The sequence below is a fragment of the Musa acuminata genome, chromosome BXJ3-8 (assembly GCF_036884655.1).
Source record: "Musa acuminata AAA Group cultivar baxijiao chromosome BXJ3-8, Cavendish_Baxijiao_AAA, whole genome shotgun sequence".
Classification (NCBI taxonomy): Eukaryota; Viridiplantae; Streptophyta; class Magnoliopsida; order Zingiberales; family Musaceae; genus Musa; species Musa acuminata.
In genome coordinates this window covers 46,985,137-47,002,748 of record NC_088356.1, presented here as the reverse complement: position 1 = coordinate 47,002,748, position 17,612 = coordinate 46,985,137, and the positions used below count along the sequence as shown (strand labels likewise).

The 17,612-nt window shown below is 37.5% G+C and overlaps 1 protein-coding gene across 3 annotated transcripts; it reads left to right on the top strand.

The window, feature by feature from the left end:
* The first annotated feature begins 1,064 nt into the window (after positions 1 to 1,064).
* Positions 1,065 to 15,954, top strand: LOC135646265 (histone-lysine N-methyltransferase ATX4-like). Of its 3 annotated transcripts, none has more exons than XM_065165620.1 (22): positions 1,065 to 2,255; positions 2,332 to 2,387; positions 2,460 to 2,658; positions 4,895 to 4,963; positions 5,063 to 5,128; positions 5,238 to 5,323; positions 5,422 to 5,520; positions 8,088 to 8,223; positions 8,576 to 8,669; positions 8,795 to 8,894; positions 9,009 to 9,133; positions 9,642 to 9,787; positions 9,933 to 10,037; positions 10,729 to 10,793; positions 11,049 to 11,250; positions 11,903 to 11,989; positions 12,099 to 12,155; positions 12,240 to 12,329; positions 13,292 to 13,378; positions 14,491 to 14,565; positions 14,660 to 14,760; positions 15,643 to 15,954. In XM_065165620.1, exons 1-22 carry the CDS (start codon positions 1,302 to 1,304, stop codon positions 15,731 to 15,733), a joined length of 3,090 nt encoding a protein of 1,029 aa, XP_065021692.1. In that variant the 5' UTR covers positions 1,065 to 1,301; the 3' UTR covers positions 15,734 to 15,954. The 3 variants fall into 3 exon arrangements, with proteins under 3 accessions (XP_065021692.1, XP_065021693.1, XP_065021691.1); XM_065165621.1 differs by having other exon boundaries at positions 1,110 to 2,255; positions 2,329 to 2,387; XM_065165619.1 differs by having other exon boundaries at positions 1,170 to 2,255; positions 2,329 to 2,387; positions 5,241 to 5,323.
* Positions 15,955 to 17,612: the final 1,658 nt, after the last annotated feature.

Sequence of the window (17,612 nt, the reverse complement as noted above, 5' to 3'; positions counted from 1 at the left end):
TCTTGCAGTGAATCAGATCCATTATCATTAGCTTTGTATTGCTGTTCTGAGATGACATCCTACATCACTGGAAGACCAGTCTGTTGCCAAGCTCCACTTGCCGCCTCCTCCTAGTCTTCCTGCTATTGCTCATCCTACTCCAGTTCATGACCAAACTCTAGCAGCAGCAGCAAAAGCCATTTTGCTCGGAGCCAAAAAGCTCGCAGAAAAGAATGAGAGTCGAGTCTCCACAAGCTACAATCATGGAGCTCATGACCTTGAACAGCTCAATCTCCCAAGTAAGCAACCTGGTACTTCTCCAAGCATGATCTCCATCGAGGAGGAGGCTGTTCCGGAACGAGGCTTCGCTGTTTGGGATCGAGAAGGCTAGGTTAATTCAACAAACACCTGGTGTTCTCCTCGATCATCACCGGACTTCACCTTCGGGCGGTGGCCGGTGGATGCACCCAAGCTCACACAGTCCGGTTCATGGCGAAGTCTCGTAACCAACTGTTGGGTTGGACTCATCGAGAGAATCTATTCACCATGATTACTTCCTCCTCCTCCTCCTCCTCCTCCATCATCATCTATTACAGTGTCCCTGCACCCAAACAAGAGATCGTAATAGCTGCAATGGGAAAGATGAAGCACATAGAATACAAGAAAAGACGGCATAAAAATCTGCTACTGCCTCTCTTGCCTGTTTCAAAGCAACAGGAAGACGACTACAAGGAGGATTGAAGCCATCTCTTCCCAAAGATACCTGAAGATAAAACTTCAAGAGAAGAGAAAGGAAAAAGAAGAAAAATTGTAATTTTCCATGATCATGACCGAGATCTTTTCATACTCTCTTCCTCGATCCACCATGACCACACATCGACACAAATCCCTCTTCTCCATCTTCATCGTCACCATCACAAACAACATCGAAATTGGACCGTGCACGAATTGAAGCCATCAACCCACGAATTCCATCTCGCTTTGCACCAACCATACCAAAATCGTAAAATTAACACCAAGAAGAGGGGAAATTAAAAACGAATAAAATTGAAAGTAATAGGGTAAAAAATGGGTGATATGTTTGAGATCTGTCGATCCGTTCCGTAGAGTTTGGAGTCTACTCCAAGTAACGAAGGGTGGCGTTCGTGTCCGCCCTCGTGATCTCTTGTGGTCGCCCCCGACGCGTTCCTTCGAACCCTGGCCGCAATTACCGCGGATCTCGTGGGGAATTTAGGGATCGGAGGGCGATTTGGTGGGTTCTTGGATCGGTGGCGCGGAATTCTGGCTTCGGTGGGATTAGGGTTTCCCGTCGCGGCGACGGGATGATCATAAAGAGGAGCCAGAGGGTGGTAATGCCGACCCTGAAGCGGTGCAATGCCGAGGTTACCGTCGGTGACGGCGAGGGCGACGGCGGCGGGAAACGCCGGAAGAGGCGGAGGGAAGGGGAGTCATTCCCTCTCGAGGTGCTGGGGGACGTCGCCGCCGCCGGAGGGTTCCCGTACGTCGCCCTCGGGTTCGGGCGGTGTCTGGGTGGAGAGGACGCCGGCGCCGGCGCCGCCGATGCAGTGGCTGCTTCTTGGTGCAGCGAGGTCTCCTGCTGCTCCGGTGAGATGGACTCCGTGTCGCGGAACCGGCGGATAAGGGAGAGGGAACGAACCCGTGAGGCGGCGCCGCCGGAAGTGCGGCCGCCGGTGGTTCGGACCTCGAGAGGCCGCGCGCAGACGCTCCCCTCCAGGTTTAACGATTCCGTACTCATCGACCCTTGGAAGAAGGAGAAGCCCAAGACAAAAGCTCCGGACACTGACTCGGAAATCAAGGCTGAGCCAATGGAACCTCGAAAAGAGAACCGTAGCTATAAGAGTTCCAGCCATAGTTCCATCTTCCCTGTTTCAGTTGCATTGTTTGATGAAGAAGAAAGATACCGCGCATGCAGAAATATCAGCTTGGAGAACCACTCGTTGTCACAGAGTACTTCGACATCTCTTTGTGAGGGTCTTGAGACAAGGGAGGAGAGACGGCCAAATCCGCGTTTCCGTTATCCGGCAAAGAAAGAAAAGCTGCAGAAGAAAACGTTAGAACAAGGGAAGGATTACCATCGACTGGAGGAGTTTGCTTGTGGCGATATTGTTTGGGCGAGGCCGGGGAAGAATTATCCAGCTTGGCCTGCAATGGTAATCGATACAATGCAGCAAGCTGTGCGACAAATTACAGACGCCTACATCCCTGGTGCCATCTGTGTGATGTTCTTTGGATACTCTGGAAGTGGAAACGAGAGGGTAGATTATTCTACTTGTATCTTTTTCTTATTTGATTTTATTCTGTCTGATTACCCGTGTCACTGGATTTTAGCAGGAGTACGCATGGGTGAAGCAGGGAAGGGTTTTTCCCTTTATTGACTATGTAGACAGGTCAGTATTCCGATTCGGGATATGAGAGGATAATTTGATGTATTCTTTATAAAATTTTGATCTCCATTGCAGATTTCAGGGGCAGACAGGGTTGCATGGCTGCAAGCCAAACAATCTGAGAATAGCCATAGAGGAGGCCTTCTTAGCTGAACATGGTTTCACAGGGGTGCAGGTTGATGGGATGAGTACAAGTGGGGAACCTGCTTATGTTTCTGGGATCAAGGAGGCAACTGGTTCAAACCATGATGAGGAGTGCCAATCAGAGAACAAGGCAAGTAAAGGCCCTACAATAATTGTCCTTTTCATTATGTTGTGGATGCCCCAGATGATTTTGTCAAGGAGGATAGAGAAGAAAAAACAGTAGCTAAAACTGGTTTCTGGTTACTTTTTCTTTGCGGTAAATTAATCTTCCTCACATTATTGTATGATGCTGTCAGCAAATGAGAAACCGAGAATTACATTAGAGGATCCGTAGCAGGATTTTTTGCTTTAAATAAAACATCATTAATCTTAAGATGTACAGAAACAGCTAGCAGCACTCTTCTTGCTGCTGTTACAAACAAGACATCATTCACCAATTAAAATACCTCTCTGGAAGTCTATTGACATTATTAGCATGTATCTGATTCAGACTACATAGGTACACAACTTAGTACTGCTTGGTCTATTTACGGGAAAAATGAACATCTTTAGATGCTGAAGTGTTTGTGGAGTGTGGACATATTTAAACTGTTAAACTGACAAAATCATTTTTCTTGGATATCATGCTATGGGAATTATTCATATGAACCTAAATTGTGAAAAAGAGCTTATTATACAGATAGATGGACAACGATGACAAAGATTCTCTACTAGAATGCTTCTTATTTGAATATACCCCAAAGAAAACTAGCCGCTACCCTTATAATTAAGTTTAGAATGTCAACATCTGGACTTTTAAAGGCTTTTATCAGGTCTCGTGGAATGGGTTTAGGGCACTCACCTAGAAGTGCTACTAGTAGAAAATGGAGGGTGAGGATGAGCTTGGAAGTTGGTAGTGGAAAGCAGAACCTAGAACAAAAAGAAGCTGGAAAAGAAAAATTATGATTAGTGGAGAGGAGAATTTTTTTTATTTGCACCATTGACAAAAACCACTCAGGTTTGGAATCAGAGTTGCACCCCATAATTTTCCAATTATTTGGGTTCAGCTATACAGATTTTTTCCTGCCATTGATTAATGTAATCTTGAATTCAGGGTGACTAAAATCTTGAATTTTAAGGTACAACACCAGATGTTCTTATATTGGGGTAAAATATGGAATTCTACTATATAATGCTGATTTCCAAGCATGGATGCAAAGAATATATAAAGAAGGAAGTGATTTAGAATTTAAGAAGCAATTCTTCATATCTGTATTAACCTTGTTTAGCATAGAAGAGAGCAAGAGAGAGACGAGATAGAAAATTGGAAAAGAGGGTGCTAGATTTCTATTAATTACTAAAAGACATCCCTTTAATTTCTTTCTTCACTTTCATTTGATATTTTTGCTCCCTAATCCTGATCTTCTCTCTCTCCTCTTGTCCATTACTCTGTTAACTATGTCCAAGCTCATGCTAGCTATGCCTTTCCTGCTGTGTGATGAATGTTCTTTCCTTTACATCAAGAACCTTGGAAATGTCCAACATGGATTTAAATAGCAATTGATTAGTTATGTTCTTTGATGCATGATATGTGGGCCTTGGATTATATAGGTTGGATCATAGAGAGCATGAATATGTTGTTTATTAACTGTTATACTAAAGGCATTAAATATTAAGGAAAAAAAGATCTTCATAGCAAAAAAATTAGAGACTTGTAAAAATATATCCAGTACATCTATGTTTTTTTTTTTTTTTTTTTTTTTGTGGCATACACTGGTCTCCTTTTGTTCAAAATATAAATGTCATGCTTTTTGAATTTCATTGGTGGTATCTAGGAACACATTGAATAATTATTTACTATTCAAATTCAATTACCTGAATGCAAAATTGGATGTTCTAAGCCATCTGACGACCAAGTTGTCTTACTACTGTGTAAGGGGCATTGTACATACAATTATACATCACACCTGTTGCGACCAAGCAAAAGAAGGTGAGGGAGGAGGCAGAGGGTTGCAATGGTGAAATCAACAGATTTTTTTTGCTATATATTGACAACCAATGATTGTTTTCAGTTGTCTAGATAAAAAAAATTAAAACAGCAAAAAAAGTTCTGTTTCAACCGGACTGGGTAAAATTGCAGGGTCCTTGTGTCAGGACCAGGTCAGGCTGATAAATAATTTTGTCTAACAAATAATGTTGTCCGATCTGTGTGCCAAAACCAGGTCAGTCCAGTAAATACTTGTTGGCACATGCCGGTGTGACCGGTTTTTCTAACCCTGATTTCTGGCTACTTAATCATGATGTTTTCGATTAGACCAACCAATCCTTCTTATTTATCCTTCTGTAACCCTTTTAATGATCCTGTTGATGCACATTTTTTGTTACAGCCTTTTAAATCAAAACAATATCGTGGAATATGCATGAAGAGTTGTCATCATAAAGATGACAAGAAATGGGTAAGAGGTTATTTGACATGAATGAAAACACTTCACAATTTAATGCTTCCAACAGAGCCTAGTTTTGATGATTCTGAACGTTATGATTAATATCATCAGGTTCGTTGTTATGCATGTCGATATTGGGTCCTTGCAGGATGTGACAAAACCTATAAGAAACTTCAGGTTTGCCCTCAATTATTGTTTGCATTACAAATTCATGATTTGCTACTATTTGTCAAATTCATGTGAATATGATGTTCCACTGACAGATATTAAATTGTCTAACAATCAGCAGAGCATTGATTATTTTTGTTCAGAGTGCAAGTCGAAGTTTAATTTTGAGTCATCAGATACAGAGAAGAATCACTCACAAATTAGGTATATGTTGTTTCTTTAGTGCCTGCCTATACCTGACAAATGCATGTGTGATTTTCTCATGTTTAGTTCAGAGGCTAACACGGTTTAAGCTTTAACAGATATGTCCCTGATTGTGGGCAAGATACCAAACTAGCGTTTGATAAGGTTGCAGTTTGGTGTTTTGGCATGGAGGGAATATACTTGCCGGAGCAACATGTGTAAGGATATGCCTCTGAGTTTGGTTAATACAAAACCTGATATATTCAAACAATTTTTTTATTCAAATAATAATTTTACTTGATATATTCTGAATGATAATTGTGGTGCCTGTTGAAAATCTGCATGTTGCATTGAGTAAGATGAACTGTAAAAGCAATTATTCATTTATGTAAATATGTATCTAGTATGCCGTTCTTCTTCTTCTTTTTTTCGTTGTGGTGGTGGGACTGGTTAAATCAAACTGTGTCAGCGAAGACAGCAGAACAATGCGTTATCACAATTGAGTTTGCTGATAAACAGAGTAGGGTAATGTCCATTTATGGCCAGATTTTTGCAAGTGATCTTGAACTTTGTATATGATACTGAGTTAGTGACCATGGGCTTTTGCTGAGAAATTCTGATCCACTTAGCCTGCAATTATTTTATGAGGTGCAAATTTTGCTTATCAGTTCTTCAAATTTTTTTATCATAAAGAACCATTCTTAACTAAAAAGGGAGCTCCTCTTTGCAGGGTAGGATGAATTTCTTCTCTAGAAATTGATTTTTTGTTCCTAACTTAATTCGTTAAGATCCCTGTTGTTTTTACTTAGCAAGAACCATCTTTTGTTCCTAACTTAATTCATTAAGATCCCTGTTGTTTTTGCTTGGCAATAACCATCTTGCAGAGAGTAGCAAATGGGATAGTAATTTGTGATTATTGAAAAAGAAGTTAAAGTTTTATATCACTGAATGACAGCTACCTTTACTCTTTTAGAATGGGCAGTATTGAATTTTGCCATGTTGAATGTAAAATAATTAGTAGTTATCTCTTTATAAAAGTTGTAGCTAGTTCATGCAGTCATGTGATGTGGTGAAGTATCAACATGGGCATAATTTGATATTTTGGTATTTGAAGATCTCTACAAAATTGAAGGCCCAATATATGGGTTCAATGCATGAGGTTCTTGCTGATACAGTATTTGAGAAAGTCAATGTGTGCAAGTTTATACCTCACAAGTAAAGAGATGGTTTCCATTGACATGAATCCTGGCTACCCACATCAAAATGGTGTGACAAGGCTTGCCTTATCATGATTACAAAGAGAACTTGAAAATGTCAACATATTCTGAAGTGCCTCAATGTTGTGCTAACAAGAATAGAGTTGCCACCCAGTTTTGACTTTATAACAAAGTATGTAATCATGCTGTCATAAAAGGTGTTTGCAAAACATGCAGATAAAGAAAGAAAGAAGACTCATTGATGGAAAATGACCATGAAACTTTGAATTACTTACCTCATATACAGCCTTCTTTTAAGCATCCCCCTCCTTTTCTGTGCCCCCTCATATTTTGTATTACCAACACCCAGTGTGAGGCAACCAAGGTGACCAGGACGCAACTAAGATGGAAAAGCCTAAAATCGGAATATAATATATCTTTGACAAAATACTTGATATTTAGGATAAAGAAAACTGGGGCCAAGTAGACCCTGTCTAGATTAAAAGTTCATTGGCAGGCTAATAAACTGATCAGCTATCTTATAGGTAAGACCTGCTGTTTATGATATGGCACCACATCTGCTGGATAATTATATCTGGACACTAGTATAGAAAATAAAACTTGACTCCATGGTGCCAAATCATAGTGATTCAGAATATCTATGTTTGGAAAAAAAAAACACATAATAACTTAAAGCAAAAAAGTACTTTCAGACTTTTTATCCCTTTGTCTGAAAAGGAAACGAAAAGTGTCTTCAATTCAGAAAAGGGATGAAGCATATGAAGAGAGTTGGATGGTTCTGTGTAAAGGGCATTAGAAGACCTATGGTACAGAATTCAACCTTCGTGAAAAAAGGTTAAGCAGATGCAGGATGCCAGGAACTATTGATGTTTACATGTGGGTTCATCTACATGTATGCATGGTCATATAAGAACCTAATAGCTTGAGTTTTTGTGTTCCACTAATGTCCACTATGTGTGTATTAGGCTCCTGTATAGTATTCCTGAAGTTCTTGATCTCCCTGGCAGTGGCATCAAAGCAAATGGGTCTTTTTGGGCAACAAGTGATAAATTTTTACAATCAGTTCTTAGAATCCAGTAACTTGAGGTTGTGGTTTCTAGAGGTCTCCCAAATGAGTTTATTGCCCTTGTGTTTCTTACTCTGGAAGACTCTTTTATCCTGCAAACAGGATCAATGGATAATTCTCTATCTACAAAGTTATGTTTGCCTCCCTCATGTTATCCCCTCATAATATATGTGGGAATATATTCTTTGGTGGGTCCTTGATGTTTTCTTGACCAGCAGTGGCTTTTCAAACATAGGACACGCAGAACCTATATGACTCCATTTGTTATGATTCTTGACCATCACAATCACCTACCATGTTTATTATCTCAGTTTTCAGACTGAGGCGAATACAATATTAAACTTTTTCAACTTATTCTCTTTGTTTGATACTACATTGAGGCACTATACAATCATAACCTCTCCATTATTTTAGGATTATTTTAAGGTTCTTTTTGCTCTTATTTTTATCATTCTTCTGAAGTATATTGATTTAGATTTTTTTCTTTTGCATCTTTGGATAGAATTTCTTGTCATTGTACATCATGCAAGGAGAAGAAGTTTATGCTTACTGAATGGGAGCGACATACTGGATCAAAAACGAAAAACTGGAGGTCAAGCATTAAAGTCAGAAGTACAAATATGGCACTGGGAAAATGGGTCTGTACTTAAAAAAGCTTTTTCAGTTTTAATGTGATAGTGCAAAATTGTTTTATAGAGCATTTCAGCTTCTTGTTTAACATTTCTTTACTTAATTTTACAAGTTTTATCATTAACTATAGACTAATGACTGTAGTGGTATCAGATGATATTTTTTTAAGCTTTAAAAATGTCCTATTTTTGTTTTGTTATATTGTGTATCTCTAGTGGATTTGGTTTCATTTTTGGATCAGCCAAGTCCTTTAAGCCCTTTTCTTGTTGGTTTGGTACTAGTAGGAGCAGAATGAGTTTTCTGTATCAAACAATGTGGTAAACTGTGTTTAGTAAAACATATTTGTTTGTTAACTTGCAGTTAGAGCGTTATCATTCTAGTATGGTTTCCACAAACCACACTAAACGGCCATCTGCAAAATTAAGGAAACAAAAGCTACTTGCTTTCCTGCAAGGTGCATCCTTTTTCTTTGTATCATTTACTTCTTTAATATGCTACCTTGCATTGGTTTTGTAGCTAACATGCCTCTGCATTTCAACTAATTCCACTATACATTGAGTTCTGGTTTCATTTTCATAGAAGCATATGACCCGGTGTATGTTAAGTGGACAACCGAACGGTGTGCAATCTGCAGATGGGTTGAAGATTGGGATTATAACAAAATCATTATCTGTAACAGGTATATTTCAGTGACTTTGACTTCTTTGAAATACTCTTTGGGAATGCAGGGATAGGTTCGCATGTTGGTTGGCTATTATGAATTACTAAATAAATAACATACTGCAAATATTAGATGCCAAATAGCAGTCCACCAGGAATGCTATGGAATGAGAGGAAAACAAGATTTCACCTCCTGGATCTGCCGAGCATGTGAAACACCTCAACAAAAGCAAGAGTGCTGCCTCTGTCCTGTAAAAGGTATTTGGAATACTAAACTGTTTGATAGTTTATCATATCACATATGTACTGTATCCATAATGTCTTTTGATGCTAAGAAAATGACCTCATAAGATTCTTTTTTCCAAATAAGAAATACTATATAAACATTTTAAAAGGATTGCTTTACTGCACGAGGCTTATTCTCATATCTCCTTCAAGTAATTATTATTTTTAGGAAACATAGAATTGCAACTTGGATAATTATTTTTGGATTTTACTTTTCTACCATATTTTGATGGTTCTTTAAGATTTAAAATGTTGGTCTGATACTGGCTTTGATACTTTGTCGGGCCAATATGGCATCGATGCATCAGATGGTAAAACGAGTATTAATTGTGACTAAGGTATAATAGTCCAATATCAATCCTGATCAGACCAATAGTTACCAGTCGATACATATCAATCTAAGGGGTATTTGAAACCTTGTACTCTCACATTCCTTACATATGAACAGTTTGGTTTTCATGTATCACTTTTTTTCCCTTAGGGGGTGCTCTCAAGCCAACTGATGATGAGATGCTATGGGTCCATGTTACTTGTGCCTGGTTTCAGCCTCAAGTCTCTTTTGCAAGCCATGAAACAATGGAGCCTGCTGTTGGCATATTGGACATACCATCAGAGTCTTTTGTGAAGGTTAAGATATAATTCCATTATAATAGCGAGAAAAATATTTATTCATATAACATTTATGTGCAAACATTCCTTTATTTTCTTCACATTCTACTTTATGCATGAAATATTGACTCGACCGCTAACTTCTTTATGTGTGCACCTCTAGGTTTGTGCTATATGCCGTCAAATGCATGGTTCTTGCACGCAATGCTACAAGTGTTCTACCTATTACCATGCTATGTGTGCATCAAGAGCAGGATATCGCATGGAGGTAGGTTACCGAAAATGATGATATTTCATATTCGGCAAATTGATGAATTGATTAATAGGTCCGGTCATATAGTTGGAACACTTACATTGATAAAATCTAAATTTTTATAAGACCACTTAATATCAGTTCTACTTTTAAATTTTGAAAATTACAATTTAATTCTATCCCTCTTTATGAAGATGGTGAATGCACTAGAATCCTGGTGCTTAGCCTCATCTGCTAGGTGAAGCTGTTGGAATATAAAACATATATTTATTGTTTGTGCAACAACTCATGAATATATTCATGCATGTGTGTGTCAAGAGATTCGTCATACCCATCATAAAAATTTGTTAAATTAATTGTGTTCAAGAAATTCTTATTGCCAATTTTTTGGTACACTTCTATAGACCTTGGTTTTTAACTTAAATTCAACACTTATTGGACCTTTTAGCTGAATACTTTTATTATTTTCAGCTACAAATTTCAACTAGGAAATTATTTTCTTTGAGCATGTTTGTCTTTTTTTCAGAAACATTGTTATATTAGTATAAATGAGATAATAAATACCAGTGACTCCAAAGGCCCTTTCACTCTTCCATCATCCAGTAGTTTTGTTTTTAATATATATTTCATCTTGAATTAATGTCATGTGTTTAAGTTTGTGCATAAACAATTATTTAATTTTAATAATTCCATCGATGAGTTGCAGTTACGCTGTTTGGAAAAAAATGGGAAGCAGATAACAAAGAAGGTATCATACTGTGCTCATCACTGGTAAGATTTTGCCAATGCCTTCCTGCCATGTTAACTATTTCAAGCAGTGTTATAAAGCATTACTTACAGTGCTTAAAGGTTATTTATGTATGTATACCTTAATGCACTCCACCACTTCATGTTAATAATAGGCAATCATTTCTTTATATCTCATAGTTCACTACATTTATCTTGACTTTATCTTAGCTACAGCAGTATAATTCTTAATTATCAAAATACACTGCCTTTATTCTACTGTGTGGTGTGCTTTTACAGGGCTCCAAATCCAGATACTGTCTTAATTATACATACTCCTCAAGGAGTATTTTCTTCCAAAAAGATGATTCAGAATAACAAAAAACAGACCGGTACAAGACTAATTAGGAAAGGCATTCTCCATGGCTCAGACATCCTTGTTCAGAATTCTGAAACTCCATCTGCTGCAAGGTGTCTAATGTATAGAAATATAGAAATTAAGGTATGTTCAAAATTTCATGTGTAGCTCTAGATTTATTTATTTAATGCTTGACATACTATATAACAACTCATCCTGCATAACAAAAGCTACATCTATGGGAATTTAGCTGTTTTGCCTGCTTCAATCTTGAATGATTATATTATTTGTCATCACAAGAAACTAATGTGCACCCACCGAAGGGATAGCACTTATGTAAAGTTATTGCAGGACATTTTGTGTAATATCAACTATGTTTACTGCTATCTACATTAATATTTTGCTTCATGACAAATCTGATTGTTCTTGATGATAAAGATAATGATATAGAAAATCTAGAAGGTATTAACAATCACAGATAAAATTAAGGGAAAAATCATTGAACATGGTTTGACTATGTTCAATTAGAATTGAAATCATGCTAATCATATGTTCATTGGCTGATATGAAGATATGAAATTTTGGCTATTGTAATTTCATATTTTCTGTTTGCTGTTGCACTCGTTCTTGGGGAAGAACCATCATTATTGTGTTCTTTACCCTTCAGGTATCTCCTCTTAATTTAGTAATTAATATTATCTCCACCTTGCTACCAATTATATTTTTAAAATTGATCAACACCCAAGTTGCATGTAGGTATATTTATCAATTTGTAATTATATTTTCTGCTATTTAGACGAAAGACGAAGAGGCCATAGCGCACCGAGTTATGGGCCCTTCTCATCATTCTCTGGATGTGGTTCAATGTTTAAATGCACCTAAGGTAATTCGCTTGTTCTTATGCTGTACATCTTTATTTCCATCCTGGACTACAGTTACATTCTAAAGATCAAATGGAATTCACAATTGGTCATCATGTTTGCCCTACACAGGAAGAGAAAGATCTGGAGCTGTTCTCTACATTCAGGGAGCGGCTTTACCACTTGCAGGTATTTGTGATACCACCTGCTGCCTTTGTACATTTGTTCCTGTCATGACACACTCATTAATTCTCTGTATGCTTGTGTTTTCAGTCAACAGAAAAAAGTAGAGTTTGTTTTGGTAGATCTGGAATACATGGATGGGGTCTCTTTGCTCGTAGGAACATTCAAGAAGGAGAAATGGTAAGCTGACATACTCTACCATACTATTCCTGAAGAATTTGATCTTTCTGTAAGAAGTAGAAGCTTATTCATCTTTTTTTCTTTTAATTGTGTATGCCTAATGTTAATTTGCATGGCTGGTTAGTTAGATTAATTATGCAACTACTTCATGGTATTTTGGCCTCTCATATCTCAAAGTGCAATGGACATAATTGTTTACATCAAATGCTAATCATGGATCGAAAGAAACCAGTGTCTCTTTGTTTAAGATGTGTGATATATTTGTTGCCTGGGAGCTGCATTTCTAGAACATTCAGCTGTTCTGTATTATGCACGTATTAGGATGTAGAATGATGAGAATTTTGACGTCAGTTTAAATGATGAGAATTTTGACGTCATATATTATGACGTCAGTTTAGTGTATCATGTTGAAGATTAGAAGTTGAACTATGCCTTGCAATTCTTGATCCATGCTCATAGAGACGTTTAATGTTAGTGTTTGCATACTCTCATGATATACAAGTACAGACATGTACTGTATGATTGCTGAATACATACCTTATCATTTTAAGCCAGCATGGTACTAGTACATCACATGTGCTGGCGCATACTGTGCCCATATTTAAGAGTACATCACATATGTGCTGGCACGTTCTGTGCCCATATTTAAGAGTCAAGAATGGAAGCCCATGAATACTAATGTTCTCCAACATGGGCACAATAAATGGCAATGCAATCCTTTTTTTGTTAGTGCTTCCCTTGGTTTGAGCATATGAATACATGCACAATACACATTCAGGCATTGCACGGATGCATATATGCACATGTAGAATTTGCATGTGCCTTGTATTATGTTTTGTTGGCAACTGCAAGTTGGTGAAGCTATTTGGTTACTTGAGCAATGAGAATTGAATGAGTTATATAGAGCATAAGACCAAAGGATGATTTGATGATGAATGTAACAGTTATTAACCTATTGTCAGGTTATTGAGTACCGTGGTGAGCAGGTCAGACGTAGTGTTGCAGACCTAAGGGAAGCACGCTATCGATTGGAAGGGAAGGGTTGCTATGTGAGTCATCTTCCTGTACCTTTTGTTTTATTCTCTACACATGATTGCCCTTGGCTGATGCTAGAAATTGAAGCCTCAGACAAGAAATATACTTTTTACTTATTTTCTCAATTGATTTTAAATAAATTGAAAAAGTAGTCGAGTCTAGTAGTTTATAGTACTAATAAGGGTGCCTTGGACTTTATAGTTTGGGGGCTACTGCATTACATCTAAAAAATAAAGGCGTACATGTCAGTACTAGATTCAAAAAGTCATTTTACTTGGCATTTGATCCTTAACATGATTATTTATCTAGCATATGGCACCGATGTTCAACCATTTGTTGTGATGATAGCTTTTTGTTTATGTATGATTGATATACAAATCAATTCACTTATACTGTTAAGCAACTTTATATATTTTTCTGCATGGATTGTGCTCATTTTCTTATCATTTTTTTAATTGGTCAAAAGGTTCCACTTTGATAAGTAGACAAGTCATTTACTATTCTTATATTGTTTTACCCCCCTCCAGTAGTTTTTCACTTTAATCCAATAAAAGATGAAAATTATCCTTAATTTTTCTAATATAAACTTTGACTTTTACATATAAACCCCATATTCATAATTGAGTTCATGTGTCATTGTTTTGTTGATTTCCCATTTCGGTTAACAGAAACCTATCAGATCAGAATCTGGAATTGGGTCCTCCATAGAGATATTCGTTTGGATTTTTCTTTGAAACAGGCCTATAACAAATAACCGAAGATGTGGAGTCTTTAATCATTTATACCTGATAATCATGAAGGAATTTGCATACATAATGTGGAAATTCTTTTTGCAAAAATTTGTCAACTTTCAATAATAATGTTTACACGAATAAAAGATCCTATTATTTGTTCTCTTTGTTGGTTATCTTTCAATGACCTCCAGTCTTATTTGGGCAGATCCTTCTAGGATAGTTAAGAAATGAGCCAACAATCCTTCATAATGGGGGCCTACAGTGTTGGGCACCTTTACCAGATGGGTAGCATTGGGAGTGGGCTTACTTGTCAAATTACATTGACATTATGATTATTATATTGCTCCAATATTATAGTTTAATTCACTGCCTGTAATGTTCTTGTCTTGCAGCTTTTTAAGATCAGCGAAGAAGTAGTGGTCGATGCTACTGATAAAGGAAACATAGCACGTTTGATAAACCATTCAGTGAGTCATTACGTTTAATAGGACTTTGGCTTCTGAAATTTAGCAGAGCTGTTTGCTGTAATACTCCAAAAATAATTATCATTCTTTTATGCAGTGCATGCCCAATTGCTATGCTAGGATCATGAGTGTTGGTGATGATGAGAGCCGGATTGTTTTGATAGCTAAGACAAATGTCTCTGCTGGTGAAGAACTAACGTAAATTCCTTTACCTATCTGCAAAAGTTTTCATATCAGTTTGCCGAATTTTGTTTCTCTTGCCAATTTCTCGCTCGATCTATGATCTTGGCAAAGCATTTATGTTGCTCAAGTACTTAATTACCACCCAAGCGGAACATGTAGACGTGTATATGGAGCTAATGGAAAATTTCAGGAATGAATATGCCTTATCTCTTACGTAGAAACATATGACGTAATGGTCATTGCCTTCCAAGTACCAACTTTGAGAACCTAAATAGGGGACTAGTTGTAGTGGAAAACAATTGATGCTTTATAATTTACATATTTTTTACTTAAATGGTTTCCCTTATTGTGAAACTCTGCCTCTTGAATTATGATCAGAGTTGTATCCGAAGAAAACATTTTATTTCTCAAAAAGAAAACATTTTATTTCTCAAACAGTGAACCCTGTAAAAGGGAGCTGTGGCTAAACTAAAACATCTTATATATATATTCTATTCATCTTTTTTGGAGAGAATCTGGAAATGCAAAGCTTCCCGGGTATATGTTCTTGATGATGTAGCATCAGGCTTTCAATTTCTTAGACATGTTTTCTTGCTCTTACACGCAAGCTGTTCCATGGATAGTAAATCGTTTTCTAGCATTTGATTCCTTTTGAACTAAATTTGATGTTGTCGATGATAAAATTCAAGTCGGCACTCTTGCTGTGCATAGGGTGCATCACTCTGTCTTTACATCAAAATTTCTGAGAATATTGTCATTTAAAATTCTTGTTAAGACCAAAGGACTACTTGAATATGTTGCTTAGTGGCTTGTGCTTGTGTGGTCGTGCTGGCAAGTTTCCTATTCGATTAATTATGCTGCTTATATGTATCCCCTCTGTCGTCTGTTGGCTTGCAGATATGACTATTTATTTGACCCTGACGAAAGTGACGAATGCAAAGTCCCTTGTCTCTGCGAAGCTCCAAACTGCCGAAAGTTCATGAACTAGGTATGGAATTTTTATACCCATTTTTTTGGAAGAATAGTGTCTCTTTCTTCCTCCCATCAGAGTCAAATCTTTTAGCTTGTATTCAATTCGCCCCCACCTTTTCCTTTTTTTTTTCCCCCCCTAATAAGTTTGATGTTAAAGGTGAATTCGAATAACAGGCCTTACATTCTTTGTAAATCAACTTAGTGCATGCAGTAAGTAGCAGCCACGGTTTCATTCAAGTAATGCAGCATTTCTTTTCGAAAAATGTTGTTCGTGATTAGTCTGTTTGCTTTGCTCCTTGTCCGATGGCTGATGTTTAGGGCAAACAACCAACATTCATTGTGGCGATACTTGCAACATTCGGTGCTTCTTGCATTGCATTACCCAGAGTTGTAATGGGTGGTGTGATAGTTTTGAGTAGCTACAGAAGTTAAACCGGTGACAACTCGTGGGTTTTCTTTCCCTTTTTGTTCTTTCAACTACGACTGTCAATACAATTCAATGTTAGCCGATTCGGTTCCTTGACAAGCAATGTATGATTGTATTCGACTCCACATTCGAACCCATGTTAATGCTTAGTTAGTACCTACTTACCTACCTATTTGAATGTCCACTCAGCCCTACACATCAACATTAAACGGACCTCGATGATGATTCGGGCGATTCTTCATGTCAATGTAACGAAGTGCAGGACACTGATTATACTACTAAATGATTCGAGTGACTTTTCATGTCCGGATAACATTTGATGTTTTGACAGAGCGCCCCAACACACAATAACTTTTCATAAATGGTTCGACAAAAGGTCATAGTTATGTTAATTAAATAACTTAAGCATCGGGGGTTGAACCCCTGACTTAGATCTCGTAAGTCATTCGATCGAAACCACCCTTTGTTTGCAAACTGGATCATGTGATGAAGGTGGTTTTGAATCAGGTTGGATTTGATGATATACCGTTTGAACCCCCTACCATATAACACTCAATACATACTTATATACTAGTCCAATCAACCCTGTTTATCGAACACTACGTGGCCAACTGTCCGATGTTTCATGTTGGGAAATCATCCGATGTTTTGATGAAACTATCCGCTACGAAATAACTAGCCCCACTAAATGTCCCTCGCTACACGCAGACGCAGGGATTATATATGCTAGTCGAACTTACAGGCAGATGACACTTAATACAAGCTAAGATACATACGTATGATTGAGATTTAATCATTACACCTCCATGTAAACAGACACTACTACTTGTCTTTGGTGTTCAAGAAACAGCTTCAACTTGGTCTTCCGAAATCATGCATCAACAAACACCTCTACTTTTACATCTTTCAAGTTGAAACCATTAACGTGTACCGTCGTCTCCAACGAATCATCCTGCTGCTTGTCCTTACCCTGCCTTTGGCTTACCCGCCATAGGCCGAGAGCAGCCATCCTTTCTTTCTTTTATCTTTATTATTATTATTATTATTATTATTTACTAAAGTTACAGTGGTTAACCCGTCTCACCAAACCATATGACACACACTCTCTCAAGTGTACTAATTCAAGACCTACTATTAAGAACATTTCAATAAAATCTACATGGATACCTTGACAAGAAAAGATTTTCTTAAAAATCTCAAGTCTCAGCATCTACCATTTTCTTAAAAATAATATAAGAATAAAAAGACTACCTTGAGATCTGTGCAGCTATAATCATATTCCATAGCCCCGCAACCTCTCAATTTATTTTGCAGAATGCAACACCTCATGTATTTACCACCTTTTTGAATTCTTCTAATTTAAAAAAGGAAAGAGATGTAGCAGAAGTTACCAATTGCTGCCGTCAAAGGTTAATGAATGGATGCTTTCATTAACAACGAATCCACCCGACCTCGAGTGATCTGCAAT

Bases quoted from the DNA above. Each gene is read 5' to 3' on its own strand.
- LOC135646265 (XM_065165621.1), top strand. From the start codon at position 1,302: ATGATCATAAAGAGGAGCCAGAGGGTGGTAATGCCGACCCTGAAGCGG. The intron at 9,788-9,932 runs GTTAAGATATAA...GTGCACCTCTAG, and splicing joins CATCAGAGTCTTTTGTGAAG to GTTTGTGCTATATGCCGTCA. The intron at 14,566-14,659 runs GTGAGTCATTAC...TCTTTTATGCAG, and splicing joins CACGTTTGATAAACCATTCA to TGCATGCCCAATTGCTATGC.